The sequence below is a fragment of the Alosa alosa genome, chromosome 11 (assembly GCF_017589495.1).
Source record: "Alosa alosa isolate M-15738 ecotype Scorff River chromosome 11, AALO_Geno_1.1, whole genome shotgun sequence".
In the NCBI taxonomy this organism is placed as follows: Eukaryota; Metazoa; Chordata; class Actinopteri; order Clupeiformes; family Clupeidae; genus Alosa; species Alosa alosa.
This window is the reverse complement of record NC_063199.1, coordinates 2,806,001-2,822,040: the sequence shown is the minus strand read 5'-3', so window position 1 is coordinate 2,822,040 and position 16,040 is coordinate 2,806,001. Positions and strand designations below refer to the sequence as shown.

Sequence of the window (16,040 nt, the reverse complement as noted above, 5' to 3'; positions counted from 1 at the left end):
AAGATATTATCATTAGTTGCAATTGTTTCTGTATCTGTGTCCATACATATTAAGTAATTTTTGAAAGCTCGCTCTTCCATTAGAGATATTATTCACATAATTTATTCACTAAAATACTAAATATGAATTTATAAAACTTGACATTTGATAGTAAATTGCCAATTTAAGTTCAGAACAAGAGGGGAAAAAACACCAACTGCAAAGGAATTCATTTAATGCTTATGTATGTTTTCTTAATGAAGGATGCATCAATACAAAGTTAATGTATCCCTTTGCAGTGCTGAGGCTGGTGTGTCACACATACATATATATATATATATATATGTGTGTGTGTGTTTTCTTTCTTATGTTGTTTTGCTGTCACTTCAAAATAATCAAGCATAGTATAATCTCCCAGCTGCCCTCAGACACACATCCTCCCAGATGGCCATGGAGTCAGATTTCCAGAGCGGAGCTCCAAGACAGTTCAACAATGAGCTGGGAATTTAACACTGGAACAAATCATCCTACACCACACAAATCATACTTTCCATCACTCCCTAGAGACAGAAAAAAGGAGATTTTGTCCAGAGGGCCTTGCAAGTTTAGTGTGGCAGGGTGCTCTTTTTGAAAAGCCTTGCCTGGAGTGAGGCAGACAAAGTGGGGGAAAGCTTTGTTCAGGTTTTGATGTACCTCAGCTGGATACGAATTTGATATACATATATGAGTTCACACCCCCACTTTTGCAATACAATGAAATGTCTTGATCAGTTGGCAGTTTAATAATATCCATTAAGTTATTTCAGTGTACCATACAGTTATATCACTTTACCCATACTTGGTGATCATCTGTGACAGTCACCTTTTCATACTTGCATTATGCTGCCACACACACTGATTCCAAATTGACACCCTTACATACAGTAGTCTTTAGAATATGAGTGCACTGATTGCCTTAAACATGTGAAAAAATACAATGAGATTAAGCATTATTTATGGGAATACATTTAGTTAATTCAGTAAATGAGAATAGTCACACCTCTCCCAATAATCTCATGGACGTGTAACAGGAGGTCCTCCCTGGCAATGACAACATGCTGGACCTCTTTCAGCAACTCTGGGTTCAGGCTGGCCAGGTCTATGGGAGCACTGGTTGGCAGCAAAGGGGAGGCCAAATCTCCTTCACCTCCCAACAATATGGGAGAAAGGTCCACATGCATTGGAGAGTATGGGGGCGGCCGACATGACTCTGCCTGTGTCATGGTCACACTCTGGTCTACAAACAAAGAAGTTAGAGGTCAATTACTGGCAAACTAACACAAGACACTGACAAAGATCATCAAACAAAGTCTGATGTCTGCTCCGGCCGCTGCTTCAAAGGAAAAGGGAAACCCTAAACCAAACCAAGCAGAAAGGCTGAAATGATCCCCTCTGAGTAGCATAAAGGGACACCAAGATAGAGCAGAGAAACATGCATGAAACAGACACAAAAGAGGGACTTGAAATAGCTGAATGTAAAACATACCCTCAAGCAAAGTAGTTCTATAGTCCACAGATTCGTGGGACACCATTTCATTAGTGGGGCTGACACTCCTTGCATTGGCCAACATGTCCAAATGAGGAATGTGTGCCCGGCCATCGTACCAAACCATAGCCTTGCTTAAATCTACAACCAGAGAGAGAGGGACAGACAGATGCTTAAGAGGACAGGCCACCACAGCAGAGTTGGACTACTTCACCATCAGCCCAACACAATAGAAACACTGAAAATGTGTAACAAACTGATGAAACAGAAGTCATTTAAGCCATACTACTTCATTTCTAGGCATGTGCATCTGTGCAGGCCCTTTCTTGAAAGGAATACTGGCATAGATTTTTCACTTGCCCCAAATGCAGTAGATCATCCAAATATTACAGTCAACAGGTTTTAGTTAATTTTGTTGAGTTAAGTTGTTTTATACATAGTTAAAGGTATCCAATGTTGAGTTAAGTTGTTTTATACATAGTTAAAGGTATCCAATACATTTTGCTACATGGCTTCCCCTACAGCTGCAGAGTATTTGTATTTTATTGTCGTACATATCACTCATGGCTGCCACCCTGGACACGGTACATGTGGATTTGTTTACAAAGATAATCTCCAAAGAGCCATGTCGACTGACAATTGCCGCAAAGCAATTCATGATTCCCCGGGTTGGGAGAGCAAGTTGCAAGGCTGGTTCTCTTTAGCTGGCTAGGCCAGGGCTGCAGATTGCGGGCAATGCTCTCTATTACTAGTTAGTTTAGGTAAAAAACTGCATAGGATGCCTTTAAGTGGATCTTTATCATCCTCTCTACCATTATGTTACAGGAAAATCAAGTGAAGTTTATCTTATTCCTTACTTGATGCAGTTTGGTATAGGTATGTAATTTCAAAATCTAATTTTCTCTGGAGCTGAGCGCTCCTATTATCTATTTTCACTATGTCAACGTCAATACCAAAATACCTTTAACATTTTTGGATAAAATAGTTGATAAAGCATTTGAGGTAGGCAGAAAATCTTTGAAAAAATATTAATTATTCTTGCTGGAATACAAAATGACTATCTGTCGATAAACCCAACAAAAAACAGGGTTTATCTACAGTAAAAAGGGTTAGTAAACCAATCAGTCCAGGGAAGTATATTAAATGCCAGTAATGGAATGAAGCTACCATATCAAACCTGCCGCACAGCTCAAATCATCCAAAGCATAAATCATATTATGTATAACCATAATCATTAATCATAGTCATTAATCATAAGCACAAAATAACTTGAGACTTTATCTTTTCTCTAACAAATATAATAATCTCTAGAGAGAAAGATACATTTTGAGCAATACAAAATAATGTAGAAGTTGTCTGTGTGCCAGTCTGTTTGTCTGTCTGGCTACTAATACATTGGGTACATATCTTCAATCATTTTCATACACCGGTTCACAGATTTACGTTCACCTTTTTTTATTTAGTTTTACCTTCAATATGCTTTCTCCTTTTGACCCAGATGAATATGGCAAACAACAACAGTAGGAATAGGGTGACACAGATGACACCGGTGGTCAGGCTGGTGTAATCCTGCTCATGAGCCAGCATTACACGGCCCAGGCTCACTGAGGAATTGGCCTGCCTCCACTATACAGCCAGAAAAAAACATACAGTTTGAAAGTGATACTGTCTAATGGAAAAGGGCAACAGACAAAAATAAACAAATTTGAACAAAAATTGTGTTGCATAAGTATATGTGTATGTTTGGGTGTGTGTGCTTGAGTGAGATGCATAACTTCACCTTAACCTCCAACTCCTCACTTGCAGCTTGAAACTCTGTGGGAACAATACACTCCAGAGTGTCCCCTACCAGAGCAACAGATTCACAAGTTCTATTGGACACCATCAAGACCCCGCCCTTCACTGCTTCTATGTCCATTTGGGGTACCTGCAAAGTAAGCAGAGAATGATCATCTGTATGAAAGTCTACACTATCTGCCCAATGAACATAATGTGGTGTCTCAAAAGTGATAGTGGCCCCTGACAATCATACACTTCAAAGGCAATAAGTGTGGCATTTAGGTAAGGGATAAGTAATGTATTCAAATATATATAATTAATGGATAAATAAAGGTTGAATAAATGAAAGAAAAAGTTGTTTATCATGTTTTTTTTTAGTTACCATTCATTCAAGTTTTCGGAGCATTGATATGAAATTGTGACTACACTTTTTTATCTACTTCATAGGTGTCAGTCAGAAAATAGTACTTCTCTCCGGGGTATAACTAAAATAGTGTTATCTTTCTGTATACTACAATAAGACATCTAAGCCATGTTTGTTTCCTTCGCAATGGTGCAATGTCTTAGTCAAAGATTGAACTTTAGATTTTTAGACTTTTAGCCTGTTTCCTTCCAAGCAAAAGTTCAGGTAGAAATAAAGAAATCTCTCTGCCACATTCATTTGCATTTTCATGGCAAGTACATATATGGAGGGATGCATAAATCAATGACAAAGATCTGGGCTAAACACCAGATAATTTGCTGCCCCTGGACACAATCCTAATAACATATAATGCAGGCTTCTTTTTCCAGTGGCGATTCTAGACATTTTTAACAAGGGTGGCCCTAGTGGGGCACTGATTAATTCAAGGGTGGCATGAGGCAAAACATCCAGATAAACAGAAACAGGTTCAAGATGTTAAATTAGCACAAACACATTAGGAAAACCATGCACCAAACACCATACTCATCAATTGAAAGGCAAAGACCATACTCTCACATGCAATGTCTTTGTTTTTGAATAAAATGCAAATACAAATAAACAAACATATTAAATCTAAGTTGTCTATTAATGGGTTATGATGTGCAAATACAAATAAACAAACATATTAAATCTAAGTTGTCTATTAATGCTAATGGGTTATGCTGTGCTAAAACAAATTCCATCATGGGGACATTAAAATATATTCTATTCTATTCTATGGCTATCTATGGCCATCTATTTCTGTAGCTGTTAAAATAATTTGACCTGCTTTTTTTGTCTGAGCTGGCAAAGACAAAGTCATCCAAAATCAACAAACACCTCTCAACTAAATGCTTAAAATACTTTTGTATGAAACATGAATGAAATAAACACCAATTAAAGACTAACCTTAATCTAAACATAATGTTACATTCATACAGACCCTAAGGCTCAATCCCATTTGTCATTCTTCCCCTTCCCCTTCTCCTTCCCCTAGCCTACCCCTTGTCCCTCGAAACAGAGTGACAATACATCGGGGTGAGAATATTCCCCTTGGATATAGGACACCTGCCTATAGGGGACAGCTGGGACGATCAAAATACTTTTTAATTAAACATTATTTACAAAGAGACCACACCGAAAGTTAATATTTTGTCACTGGCAATAACTTACATCTGTCTTTTGTCAAATACAGTTGCACTTTCAGCTCTGAACAAAACCGTTCAGAATATATTTAAGCAAAAGTGGAATGTGCGCAATGTTTCATTTATCCCTCCTGGTCGGGACGAATAAAACAGGCATGGGGGACGAAAGAAACATACAGTTTAGCCTAAGCTACGTAAACTTCCCAAAATTTAAATATTTCATAACAAATCCTTGACTGGTTGAATGGTCACCAGAATTCATAGGCACTGGCAGATGCGATAGGTAAATAGATATCTTTGCCTGTTAGCAAAAGCCGTAGCCTGTAGGCCTAAACTCACATGCTAAAAACAATAAGTCATGTATAATGACACTTCAAACTAGCACTGCAGGTGCATCAAGAAAGGTCCCGCCATAGACCGTCATAATGGCCAACCATAGACTAGGATTTTGGGGTGGCACCTGGGGTGGCCAGTCAAATTTTAAGGGTAGCCTGTGCCACCCCGAGCCACCCCTCTGGCTCTGCCCCTGTCTTTTTCCTATACAAGATTTGATCATGCAAGGTTTCCTCCAAAATCTCTAACACAGCAGGGCAAACATTTAAGAGTTGTAGTCTCCACATGACACACCGACCTAAAATCCTGTTAAGGGTCAGGGCAAAGACTACTCTTGAGCTCTAAAGCTCTGAAAGAGAGGTGAGAGGAAAAGTTGCAAATGCAGTTACATGTAATCTTATCTAAAAAGAGTCATCTTGTCTAACCATGCTATCTTTGAAGGATATGTGGGGAAAATACCTCTACTAACAAAACACAAGGTTTAACCCAATTCCTTTATTTTGAGGAAAGCTTTGCAATTGGGAAGTTGAACATGTAGGGATAATGGACATGGTGTTCAGGCATCTTAAGTTAATGGATTTGAGGTGGTAATGCCACCCTGAAGTGCAACACAATGGAATCTACAGTACCCCTTGACATTAATAGTCAACACCATTTAGCACTAAGATGAGATTCAGTTAGTCATAAAATGACTAAAAGGGTTACCTACCCGTTACATAGTGCAATATCGTGAATATTCTTGAATTTCCCCTTGAGGATCAATAAAGTATCTATCTATCACTCTTTCTGGGTGTGCACTGGCAATGTCAGAGACTTCATTTTCCGTATTAGTCAGTGTAGCATCAGAATGAGTTTGAAGCCGTTATTGTACTGCATTGTGTTCCTTTAACTTCTGATACCTGAACGCTGTGGAGTGTGCTGGCTGAGAGTCTTCCATGGGATATAGTCAATTTCCAGCCTTTCATTGTTAAAACTGTTGTATTGTAGAACTACTTCTTTCCGACACACATCAATGCATTTCTCAACTTACAGGACAAACTGTCCTTACTAGTTCTAAATTGATGGTTGCTACAGGCAAAGCCTAGTTGTTAGTTCCATCTCTCTCATCAGTCACGTGCCACAATGTTACTACGCTCTGAACATCTGTCAGATCACTTATTTGTAACTTTGAGTTGCAAGTGGTGATGTTGCCTGTGATGTCTTTTAGGAAAATAAAACATAAATATGGCATGTATACAGTTTACATATTCTTGAAGCTGAACTTGTAGTAAATACAAAGACATTAAATCATTTTAACATGGGAGCCACTGTGGTGTAAAAATGTCTGAATCCCAAAAGAGCCTGAATCTGGCCCTCAACTCCAGAGGGTTCCCAGCCTGCTTTCTCTCGCTCTATTGCATTAAGGAGCAATAAAGGGACTCGCATTCCCTGCCTGACAGTCTCAGCTTTTCAGATTTGACACACACTCCTGCACCTGTTCCTGAGTAATAGGGGCCACCTGAGGCTGCTGCTGTTTTACTACAGCCATGCAGCAGATAAGTCTCAGTGTCCACTGATTTCTTCTGCCTACTACCATTTCTTCACAGAAATAAAAATATCTGTTCTACATGCAGACCATCTAAAAATGCATATCTTAAATGCTATGCTGCAGTAGTGTGGTAACATTATCTAACATCACTGTGCAATCAAGAGTGGTCGGGGGAAGGGTAGTGGCAGGAGTGGGCCTAGGGGTTACAAGGGGATTAGCAGCCTGGACTAGACTTACATGGGAAAGAGCACACATGGATCTCCCACAACAGCTGCTCTACACCATCACACTGGACTAGAGCAAACCCTCCCGTATTTACTTGCTTAAAAGTGTTTTCTTAGTCCACAAAAGACATCAAATTGCAGTCTTACATCATTACACCACAAACCATATCCTCCTTTAAATAAGAAAATTAGATGTTACAATGTGTGAGCATAGTGCACAATGAACTCTCAATGTTTGTGGAGGAACACATAGCCTATCTACTTAGAGGAGAATTCTGGAGATTTTTCACATAGTTCTCTGTTTCTCAAGGTCACAGAGTAAAGAGAAAATCGGTGCTACCTAGCTCGAGTTACTGCAGCCAACAGCTAAAGTAGCCAGGCAGCTACAGTGCTACACTCTGGGGGCATGATTTTAAAGATGTCAGAGTATAGCAATGTAGCTGCCTGGCTATTCTAGATGTTGGCTTCGGCAACTCGAGCTAGGTAGCACTGATTTTTTTCGTTTTAATTCGTATTGACAGTACTTCGTGACCTCGAGAAATGGAAATCAGAGTTTTTCTTTAAGGCTCTGTATTGTTTCCATAGTGAGTGATATGAATGTCAGAACACCTCGTGTGAAATGTGTGTTTTGGCAATCGGAGGGACAGACTTGAACAGGGGAATAACTCACCTTGATCTCTAAGATGCTCTTGTCTCCTTTGATAGTGATTGTTGGCTGCTGAAACTCAAAAAAATCGGGGTCTTCCACATACAGAAGGTCATACTGGTCAGTATAGAATCCATCAAGTTTAAAGGCCACCTTTGTGATGACTGGTGTGCGAATGTCCAGCTCTTTTAGAGAAGGGGTAGTGCACTGAATGCAAGGTCTATCCTTTCCCATCTGACAGAACATCTGACAAAAACATAATGGAAAAAATAAGGTCAAACAGGTTTTGCTAAGAAATGCTAAGTGATTTTACAAAAAGCCAGGCAACTAAATAGACACCGTTGAATTGTTGTTGCCTTCGAAGTCAATATGCGCAGGCGAGTGCAGAATGTGTGCATTTAGCAAAATAATATTTGTCTCCACAATTACAGTTCCAGCACAAAATAACTATAGAAGTTAATGTTAATGGACCATTTCAGCCATCATTCTTGCTGAAGTATGCTATGGTGTTATAACATTAAATGATCCATCAACACATTACAATGGTCTGTTGGCTAGCAATTTATAGAATGTATTCTGGTTAACAATTGTAAAGTTTAGTTTTTTAACCTATTTGGTTACACTTTACTTGACAGTATCGACATAAGAGTGATATTACACTGTTATTAAGTGACATTCGGTTTTTGTCATAACAAGTTAGGGTTAGGATTAGGGTTAGAGTTAGGGTTTGGGTTCATGTGTCATGACAGTGTCATATGTTCATGACAGTGTCATGTCACTCTTATGTCGATAATGTAAAGTAAAGTGTTACCCATATTTGCATATTTGGGGGACATGTCCCCCTCAAAGTACAATACAATCACAGCCTTGGTTCAGGGTCTTAGGGGATAAAATATGTATACCGGTAATCCAAATAACATGGATTAGTCATTGAAGGCAAGAATAGTAGTTTGTAATATGAAAAGTATTGGTAACGCACACCAACTGATTATCAGGGAGGTGCTAGCCACTGGCAATACGTTCAAATGATAAAAAGGTGCCGCACACTCTGACTCCAAAGGACAAGTCTTTACTTACTGTAACAACGTTTTGGCCTATAAGGCCTTCATCAGATTCATCAGAAGAAAAGTTTGTGAAACAATACTAAATGTAGAGTGTCAACATTTATAGGATAATATATACCCACAGGATAATATATATACAAAATGTTGTAGTGGGGAGCTGTGGCAAAAGAGGCTGCAGCGTCCACACTACATTTGTGTCCAAGAAGGACCCAGGTTTGAACTCAACCCGCAGTCATTTTGAGATCCCTCCAGTTTCCACCTGTCACTCTTCACTGTCCTATCTGAATAAAGGCAAAAAGCCCAAAAATACATTTAAAAAAGAATGTTGCTATCAAACCTTCTTGTCACAAGATATTGATCACTGAAGTGCTAGATTGTAGCCCCTAGGGTTGAAACTCTTGTTGGCCTTTCAGTAGGTTTCCGCACTGTGAAACACCTTGCACATTTCGTCCTAGCAAATTTGGGGGAAACAGCAATTTGGCTGTAGTGTGAATTATTAATGGTATTTAACAGCAGAATAGTCTGGCTACGGTGTTGACTACTGTATATCATATTCCCTTACTGCTCTCGTCTCATACTGTTTCATATTGTTATTATATTTTGTTTCATATTATTATATTTTCCTCTTGCTACATACTTCCAAACATGGATGGTAAAGTATTGAATACAGACTTTATAATATACCTAAACAAGCTTTTTACATTCAGATTTGATCTTTAGGATGCCATATTATGTGATGACTGTCATAACTTTCATACTCCACACAAATTGTCCCACAGGAAGCACTGTTTTTCAGCTGGGTTTTCTCAAGGCCTCTTCCTGTATTTTCTCATGCATCATTGCCACAAAAGGCTTGCTCTTGCCTATGCTTCCATTGTGAGCCTTAAGACAATGTGTATTGTTGATGTTTCTATACAAATAAAGTTAATTGAAAATAAAAACATTCAGAATCTTTCCACATTTCAGACCCAGCTGCCCACATCTGGCAGTATCAGAAGTATTAACTGTCAAGAAGACATTTGTGTACAGTGGGAAATGAAAACTGCTGTTCAAAGATGGACTTTCCCATAGATGTTATTCAGTCATTAGCAGAGTTTACATGCTATTACTTTTCAATCATTGTTTACCTTTTAGAGAGCAGCTCCAGAACAGCCAATCACAGTTTTTGAAATCAGATAATATCTTTCTCAATTTATGGCAAAGGATTTTTATGGACACCTTCATGGGTATTTTCTTAATAATAATAATAATAATAATAATAATAATAATAACTAGAAATGTATTTCCTGAGAGAAATATCACTGCTTACACAGCGACAAATGTCCACCGTGTAGTTTCAGACAAAACATAATGTAATGTCCACTGAGTGACTTACACAAAATCTAATGTTACTTTCCGGTTTTACAACAAGGTGTGACTTCCTTGGCTTATAAAATTACAACAACCATCATGAGAAGTGAGAACGGCATTAAAGACACGCACCATGACTTATAATGCTGGGCTTATTTCAGGGGATATGACGGATTACAAAGCAGCATCTTTACGCAGAGATATTAAAGATGCTAAGCGGCGCTATAGAGACAAAGTTGAAGCTGATTTCTTGGAGGGTGATCCAGCACGAGTGTGGAAAGGACTCCGAACCATCAATGGCTTTGAAAAAAAAAGTCCCTTCCTATGATGAATGTGAGTAAAGCCCTCCCTGATGAACTTAATGCTTTTTATGCTCGCTTTGACATGAAAAACACAGACTATCTTGCACTAGCTGCAGCATGTGAAGCAAATGAGGATGCACCTTTCTGTGTCTCTGAGGTCGATGTGAGCAATACCTTTAGGAGGGTTAATTGTAGAAAAGCTGCTGGACCGGATGGAATTTCTAACAGGGTTTTGAAATCCTGCGCTGCTCAGTTAGCTCCTGTGTTCACTTATATCTTTAACACATCATTGGCTCAAGAGACAGTTCCTACTTGCCTCAAGCAGTCTGTTATTGTTCCAGTACCGAAAAACAAAAGTCCATCATGTCTGAATGACTACCGCCCAGTAGCCCTGACGTCTACAGTGATGAAGTGTTTTGAGAAGCTTGTGAAAAACATTATCTGCTCATCCCTCCCTGCCTCCTTGACCCCCTCCAATTTGCTTACAGAGCCAACAGGTCTACAGAGGATGCCATCTCAAACCTCATGCACACCACCTTAACTCACCTGGAGGAGGGGAATGGGAATTATGTGAGGATGCTGTTCATTGACTTTAGTTCAGCATTCAACACGATAGTACCTCTCACCTTGGTCACAAAGATGAAGGCCTTAGGACTGAACACCACCCTGTGTCACTGAATATTTGACTTCCTCACTAACCGTTCACAAGTGGTTAGAGTGGGGGGTCTGACATCTGACTCATTAACCATCAGCACTGGTGCTCCCCAAGGCTGTGTTTTGAGTCCACTGCTGTACAACATCTACACACATGACTGCAAAGCCAACAGTAGTCATACCTCCATCATCAAGTTTGCAGATGACACAGTGATCTTGGGCCTGATTAGTAACAACAATGAACAGCTCTACTTGGATCAGGTTGATGAGGTGGCACAGTGGTGTCAATCTAACAGCTTGACACTGAATATCAATAAAACCAAGGAAATGGTAGTGGATTACAGAAGGCAGCAGCAGAACTACAGTTACACCCCACTAATGATCAGTGGGCAACCTGTAGAGAGAGTCACAAGTTTTAAATACCTTGGTGTCCACATTACTGAAGACTTAACATGGACTGTTAACACTCAATATGTTCTGAAGAAGTCCAGACAACGACTCTACTTCCTTCGTCAGCTAAGGAAATTCAAAGTTTCTACATCCATCATGAAGGCCTTCTACACTTCAGCGGTTGAGAGTGTTCTAACTGGTAGCATCATCACCTGGTATGGGAACTCCACAGTTAGAGATTGTAGTACTCTGCAGAGAGTAGTGCGCTCAGCTGAACGTACTATAAGAACTCAACTCCCTGCTCTACAAGATATCTATTCCAGAAGAGTACTCCTAAGAGCCCAAAAGATTCTGAAGGACTCTTCTCATCCTAACAATGGATTATTCCTACCGCTGAAATCAAGAAGACGCCTATGTAGTCACAAAGCCAGAACTGAGAGACTCAGGATAAGTTTTTATCCCCAGGCCATCCGAACTCTGAACTCACACTATACATCCCTCTCCCTATTATCGCTTTTATTTACTTTCTTATTTCATCACACGTCAAAACACACACACACACACACACACACACACACACACACACACATCTGACTTTCTCCAACTTTTGCACATCTCCATAGAACTTTTTATTTATTATTTTTGATTTCTCCTCCATCTATCTACCCATGTCCTTGATTGCCTAGCCTTTCTGCAAGGCTAGGCAATATAAAAAAATATAAGCGCAATAAGTCATTGATTTCTTATTCTGTCAAACATGGCAGTTCTTTGGCAATATTTGGCAAATGTTTATCAAATAACAAACAGTTGCAGCAGTTGATTTTTGTTTGGCACATACTAATGGAATGCGTCGCCAATGTAATTGTTTTACAATGATTTGAGTGAGGTTCAGCATATCTTCATTTAGGACAGGAACATTTTGTTTTAGTGTAAAACTATGTTAGATGAGTATAACAGAAGTTCTGTTCTATGTTGTTCTTTATTGTGTTACATTTGGATAAGATGCACTTGATTTTTCCTTTTTGTGTCATGTCATTTCATGAGATGTGTATGGTTGTTGAAGGCCTATTTCAATGAAGTTTAACTTAAAGCAATTGTGTAATGTTTTCCTATTAACCTAATTCAGGAATAACCAAATCAATAAGGGATAAGGGATGGCATAGTATTCGGGTATCAGAACTTGCATGCACGTTTGAAGTGGTAATGCTGGTAAAATGCAGCCTGGCTAGCGCCACCACTTCTCAATGAGACGTGGTCTGGGAACCAAACGTTAATTTTCTCGTATTTGTGTGCATAGCTCATCATCGTCTTGCTTTCCCCCTTGTTCTGTGATTGGTCCCCTATCTCAGGCGAAAATTTGCTCCATGGTCTCCAGGCTGCCTTAGCAGCGTGAATCAAATCGCGCGCAAGGCAGCATGGGAACACCCAGGCTAGGTAAAATGGTAGTAAAGTGTTAATGGTTACACCTTGAAGTGCATTAACTTCTGATACCAGAATGCTTTGGAGTTCATTATCCCGCTGGCAGTATACCACTTGTATGCTATTTCCTTGCAAATGCATATTTCAGTCTTACTCAAAACTACTCTGATTAACATAATTTTGGTCCCAAAAGGAAGTTTACACTTGTTATCTTCCAAAATTAGGATGTTTTTAGACCAGTTTTCTTTAAAGAGTTTGCAACAACCTGAACTCACCTCTTTAATGACTTTCCCTTCATGAGAGAGAACCATCAGGGGCTGCTGAGCAGAGTGGAGATAGACCCCGTACACTGACACAGTACTACCTCCGCTGTATGGGAACACATTAAGGGAGGATATTGTTAATTGATGTTTCACACGTTTCATATCATTCTTTTCTCCCACTACAGGTAATATAATAATTTCATTGTTTAGCCAAAAATAAATTCTGATTTTCGACTTACTTCCAGTACATGCGCATACATCTACATACATATATACATGCATACATACATACATGCATATATGCTCGAATCTTTTTGCTGCATCATTCTGTTTTTTTATACTAACAATTAATGATTAAGTAAATTCTATATGAGCACATTGTATATATTATATATATATATATATATATATATATATATATATATTATAAACAATATATATAACATTACATTATGTTTTGTCTGAAACTACGCGGTGGACATTTGTCGCTGTGTAAGCAGTGATATTTCTCTCAGGAAATACATTTCTAGTTATTATTACAGTGCATGAAAATGCACTGTACTGTTCTTCCTAGGCAACAACGTTTTCTTATTATTATTATTCCGCTTACCACTTTTTCCGTACGCAATTTCTCTTGAACAGTTTAACTTAGAAACTTCATTCAAACGTTGTAACGTAGGTCTTCAAACGGATCAGGTTGCTATGTCTTTTCAACTTTGTAACTTTTATACTTTTTAAACTATTAAAGAAAAACTTTTTAAAAATCCCCATAGACTTAACATTGCCGATTGTGACATCATAGTACGGCCATTAAGCAATTAGAATCCTATGCCAGGTGTTCAGGCCACCTGCAGCCTCAGGCTTTAACCCTTAAAGGTGTAGGTTTTTGAACGTTCTAAGTTCCGCAACAATTGTTGAATTCAATGAACCCAGATTTTCTTTAGAACGTTAATTTCTCAACATTCCCGTCACACCAGTGTGACGGTACTCCTTTAAGGGTTAAGCATACAATCTGGGTCAATTAAGACTACACATCCTATTCAACTGTTTCCTCTGCCCAAAACTGTTTCAAAATAAAAGTCCCCACTACAATAATTCACTGTTAAAAATGTAACCCTTTAAACTACTGAACTTTTTAACTGTTCAGCCATTGTAACTGTCACTTGTCATCAACTATGACTCCTACCCACTGTAGCTAGTTAGCATTGTTAGCATAGTTAACATGTTAGCATTGTTATTTTTTAGCAAAACTGCTAGAAAACATTAGCTAAGTTAGCATTGCTAGCATTTTTAGCAAAACTGCTAGAAAACATTAGCTAAGTTAGCCAAGTAGCATGGCTAACATAGTTAGCATATTAGCATAGTTAACATTTTTAGCAAAACTGCTAGAAAAAATTAGCTAAGTTAGCTAAGTAACATGGTTAGCATGTTAGCATCCATCTATTAAACTAGCTGTCTATCAACAACTTTTAAACTATCTACATTCAACTTTTAAACGGTCTACTTTTAAACTATCAACTTTTATTAAGCTATGCAACCACCATGTCTATCCTAGCATCACCGTAGTAACCATCTCTGTATTATCTATTTTAACTATCCATGATATTTTACATCACAACTTTTGCATTTTCATGCACTGGTAATTCCTTGGAATTGCGTTTCTATATTATTAAGATATATATATATATATATATATATATATATTATATACAATACTTTGTTTATAAACTGGGCTCTCTTCACTATATTAATTCCCATAAAAGTGGATAAATGAAAACACAGTTATTGTCCTTGTGTCCTCTACCATTTTATAGCATTCTTCAGGAGAACTGGGAAAGAAAGTCAACAAATGTTCCTTGTATTAAATAAACTCACCATCTTCTCTTATTTATTTTTTAAATGTTTTGAAATATCCTACAAAAGACAATAAATAATATGCGTATAAAGTGCACAGCTGGAAGGCAGGTAGAAATACCACACTCCTAGTGACCCACCTGACAAATGAGCTCTTTGGCTGGATGTTTGTAATAAAGGGATCTTCATTGTATGTGAAGCTTTTTGATGCCTTAAGTGACACTCCATCAATCGTAAGTGTGACTGGTTGAGAAGAAGGCGAGACCTGAGGTGCAGTCTTGCATATAAGTGTACTCGCCGACACACTACGGGCAGACAAATAAAAAAAGGGTTTTAAAAAGTTTTTGGTATTTTGAACCAGGGATTTCGTATTAGTTGCAGCAAGTTGGGCCAAACATGACATCAAAACACTTAATGTGTAGAAAATAGACACAGAGTACCTCAATAATAAATATCTGGGGGATGAATATATTAAAATGAATGATGAATGATGTATGATGTAGTGAAGGAGATGAGGTGGGTTAAGTGAGACAAAACAGTAACAATTAATAATTGACTAGGAATTGATCTGGGAGAGGAAGCTAAATCCTGAACCTTAAACTGAAACAGCTAGGCTTTGAATCCTGTACTTAACACAAACTATGCCCCTGAGAACAAATTAAAAAGTAGTACCATAAGAGAAAGAGTAAAATAATAAAGAGTTAAATAATCAAGTTTAAAATACATAATTGACAGTCCTAAAACACATAACACAATAAACACAATAATTAAAAGTCGTAAAACAGCCTATGTTAGAACTGGATTCAGTGTGAGCATTTAAAAAAATATATATATATATATTATTTGGAATTTTGCTCCAGAGCTGAATTGCATTAAAGCTAAACACTGCTTCACCTTGTTAGGTTTTAACAGCAACAGAATATTTCTCCTGATATCTGAGTGGACTGAACGGTGTATATTGTTGGAGCATGTCTGATAAGTACTTTGATCCAAACCCATTTAGTGATTTGTAAACAAACTTCAGTTTCCTTTTTAAGCTGAAGAATGTTTTGAGACATCCAGTGGTTGATTTTGTCAATTCATTGAAATAGAAAGTCTAGGGGACAATAGTCACAAGGTATTAGGGCCAAGTAGATTTTGGTG

The 16,040-nt window shown here is 38.2% G+C and overlaps 1 protein-coding gene across 3 annotated transcripts in view; it reads right to left on the bottom strand.

Annotated features, from left to right (window-relative positions):
- Positions 1-16,040, bottom strand: part of met (MET proto-oncogene, receptor tyrosine kinase) — a 62,654-nt gene that overhangs the window by 19,320 nt on the left and 27,294 nt on the right. For 2 of the 3 annotated variants that reach the window (XM_048256389.1, XM_048256388.1), the window contains exons 9-15: positions 15,038-15,202; positions 13,056-13,149; positions 7,626-7,847; positions 3,285-3,431; positions 2,974-3,130; positions 1,505-1,645; positions 1,019-1,255 (exon numbers count right to left, since the gene is read on the bottom strand). In XM_048256389.1, coding sequence (XP_048112346.1) covers positions 1,019-1,255; positions 1,505-1,645; positions 2,974-3,130; positions 3,285-3,431; positions 7,626-7,847; positions 13,056-13,149; positions 15,038-15,202 — 1,163 coding nt within the window. The remainder of the gene's footprint in view (positions 1-1,018; positions 1,256-1,504; positions 1,646-2,973; positions 3,131-3,284; positions 3,432-7,625; positions 7,848-13,055; positions 13,150-15,037; positions 15,203-16,040) is intronic. The other variant, XM_048256390.1, reaches the window with a different exon arrangement.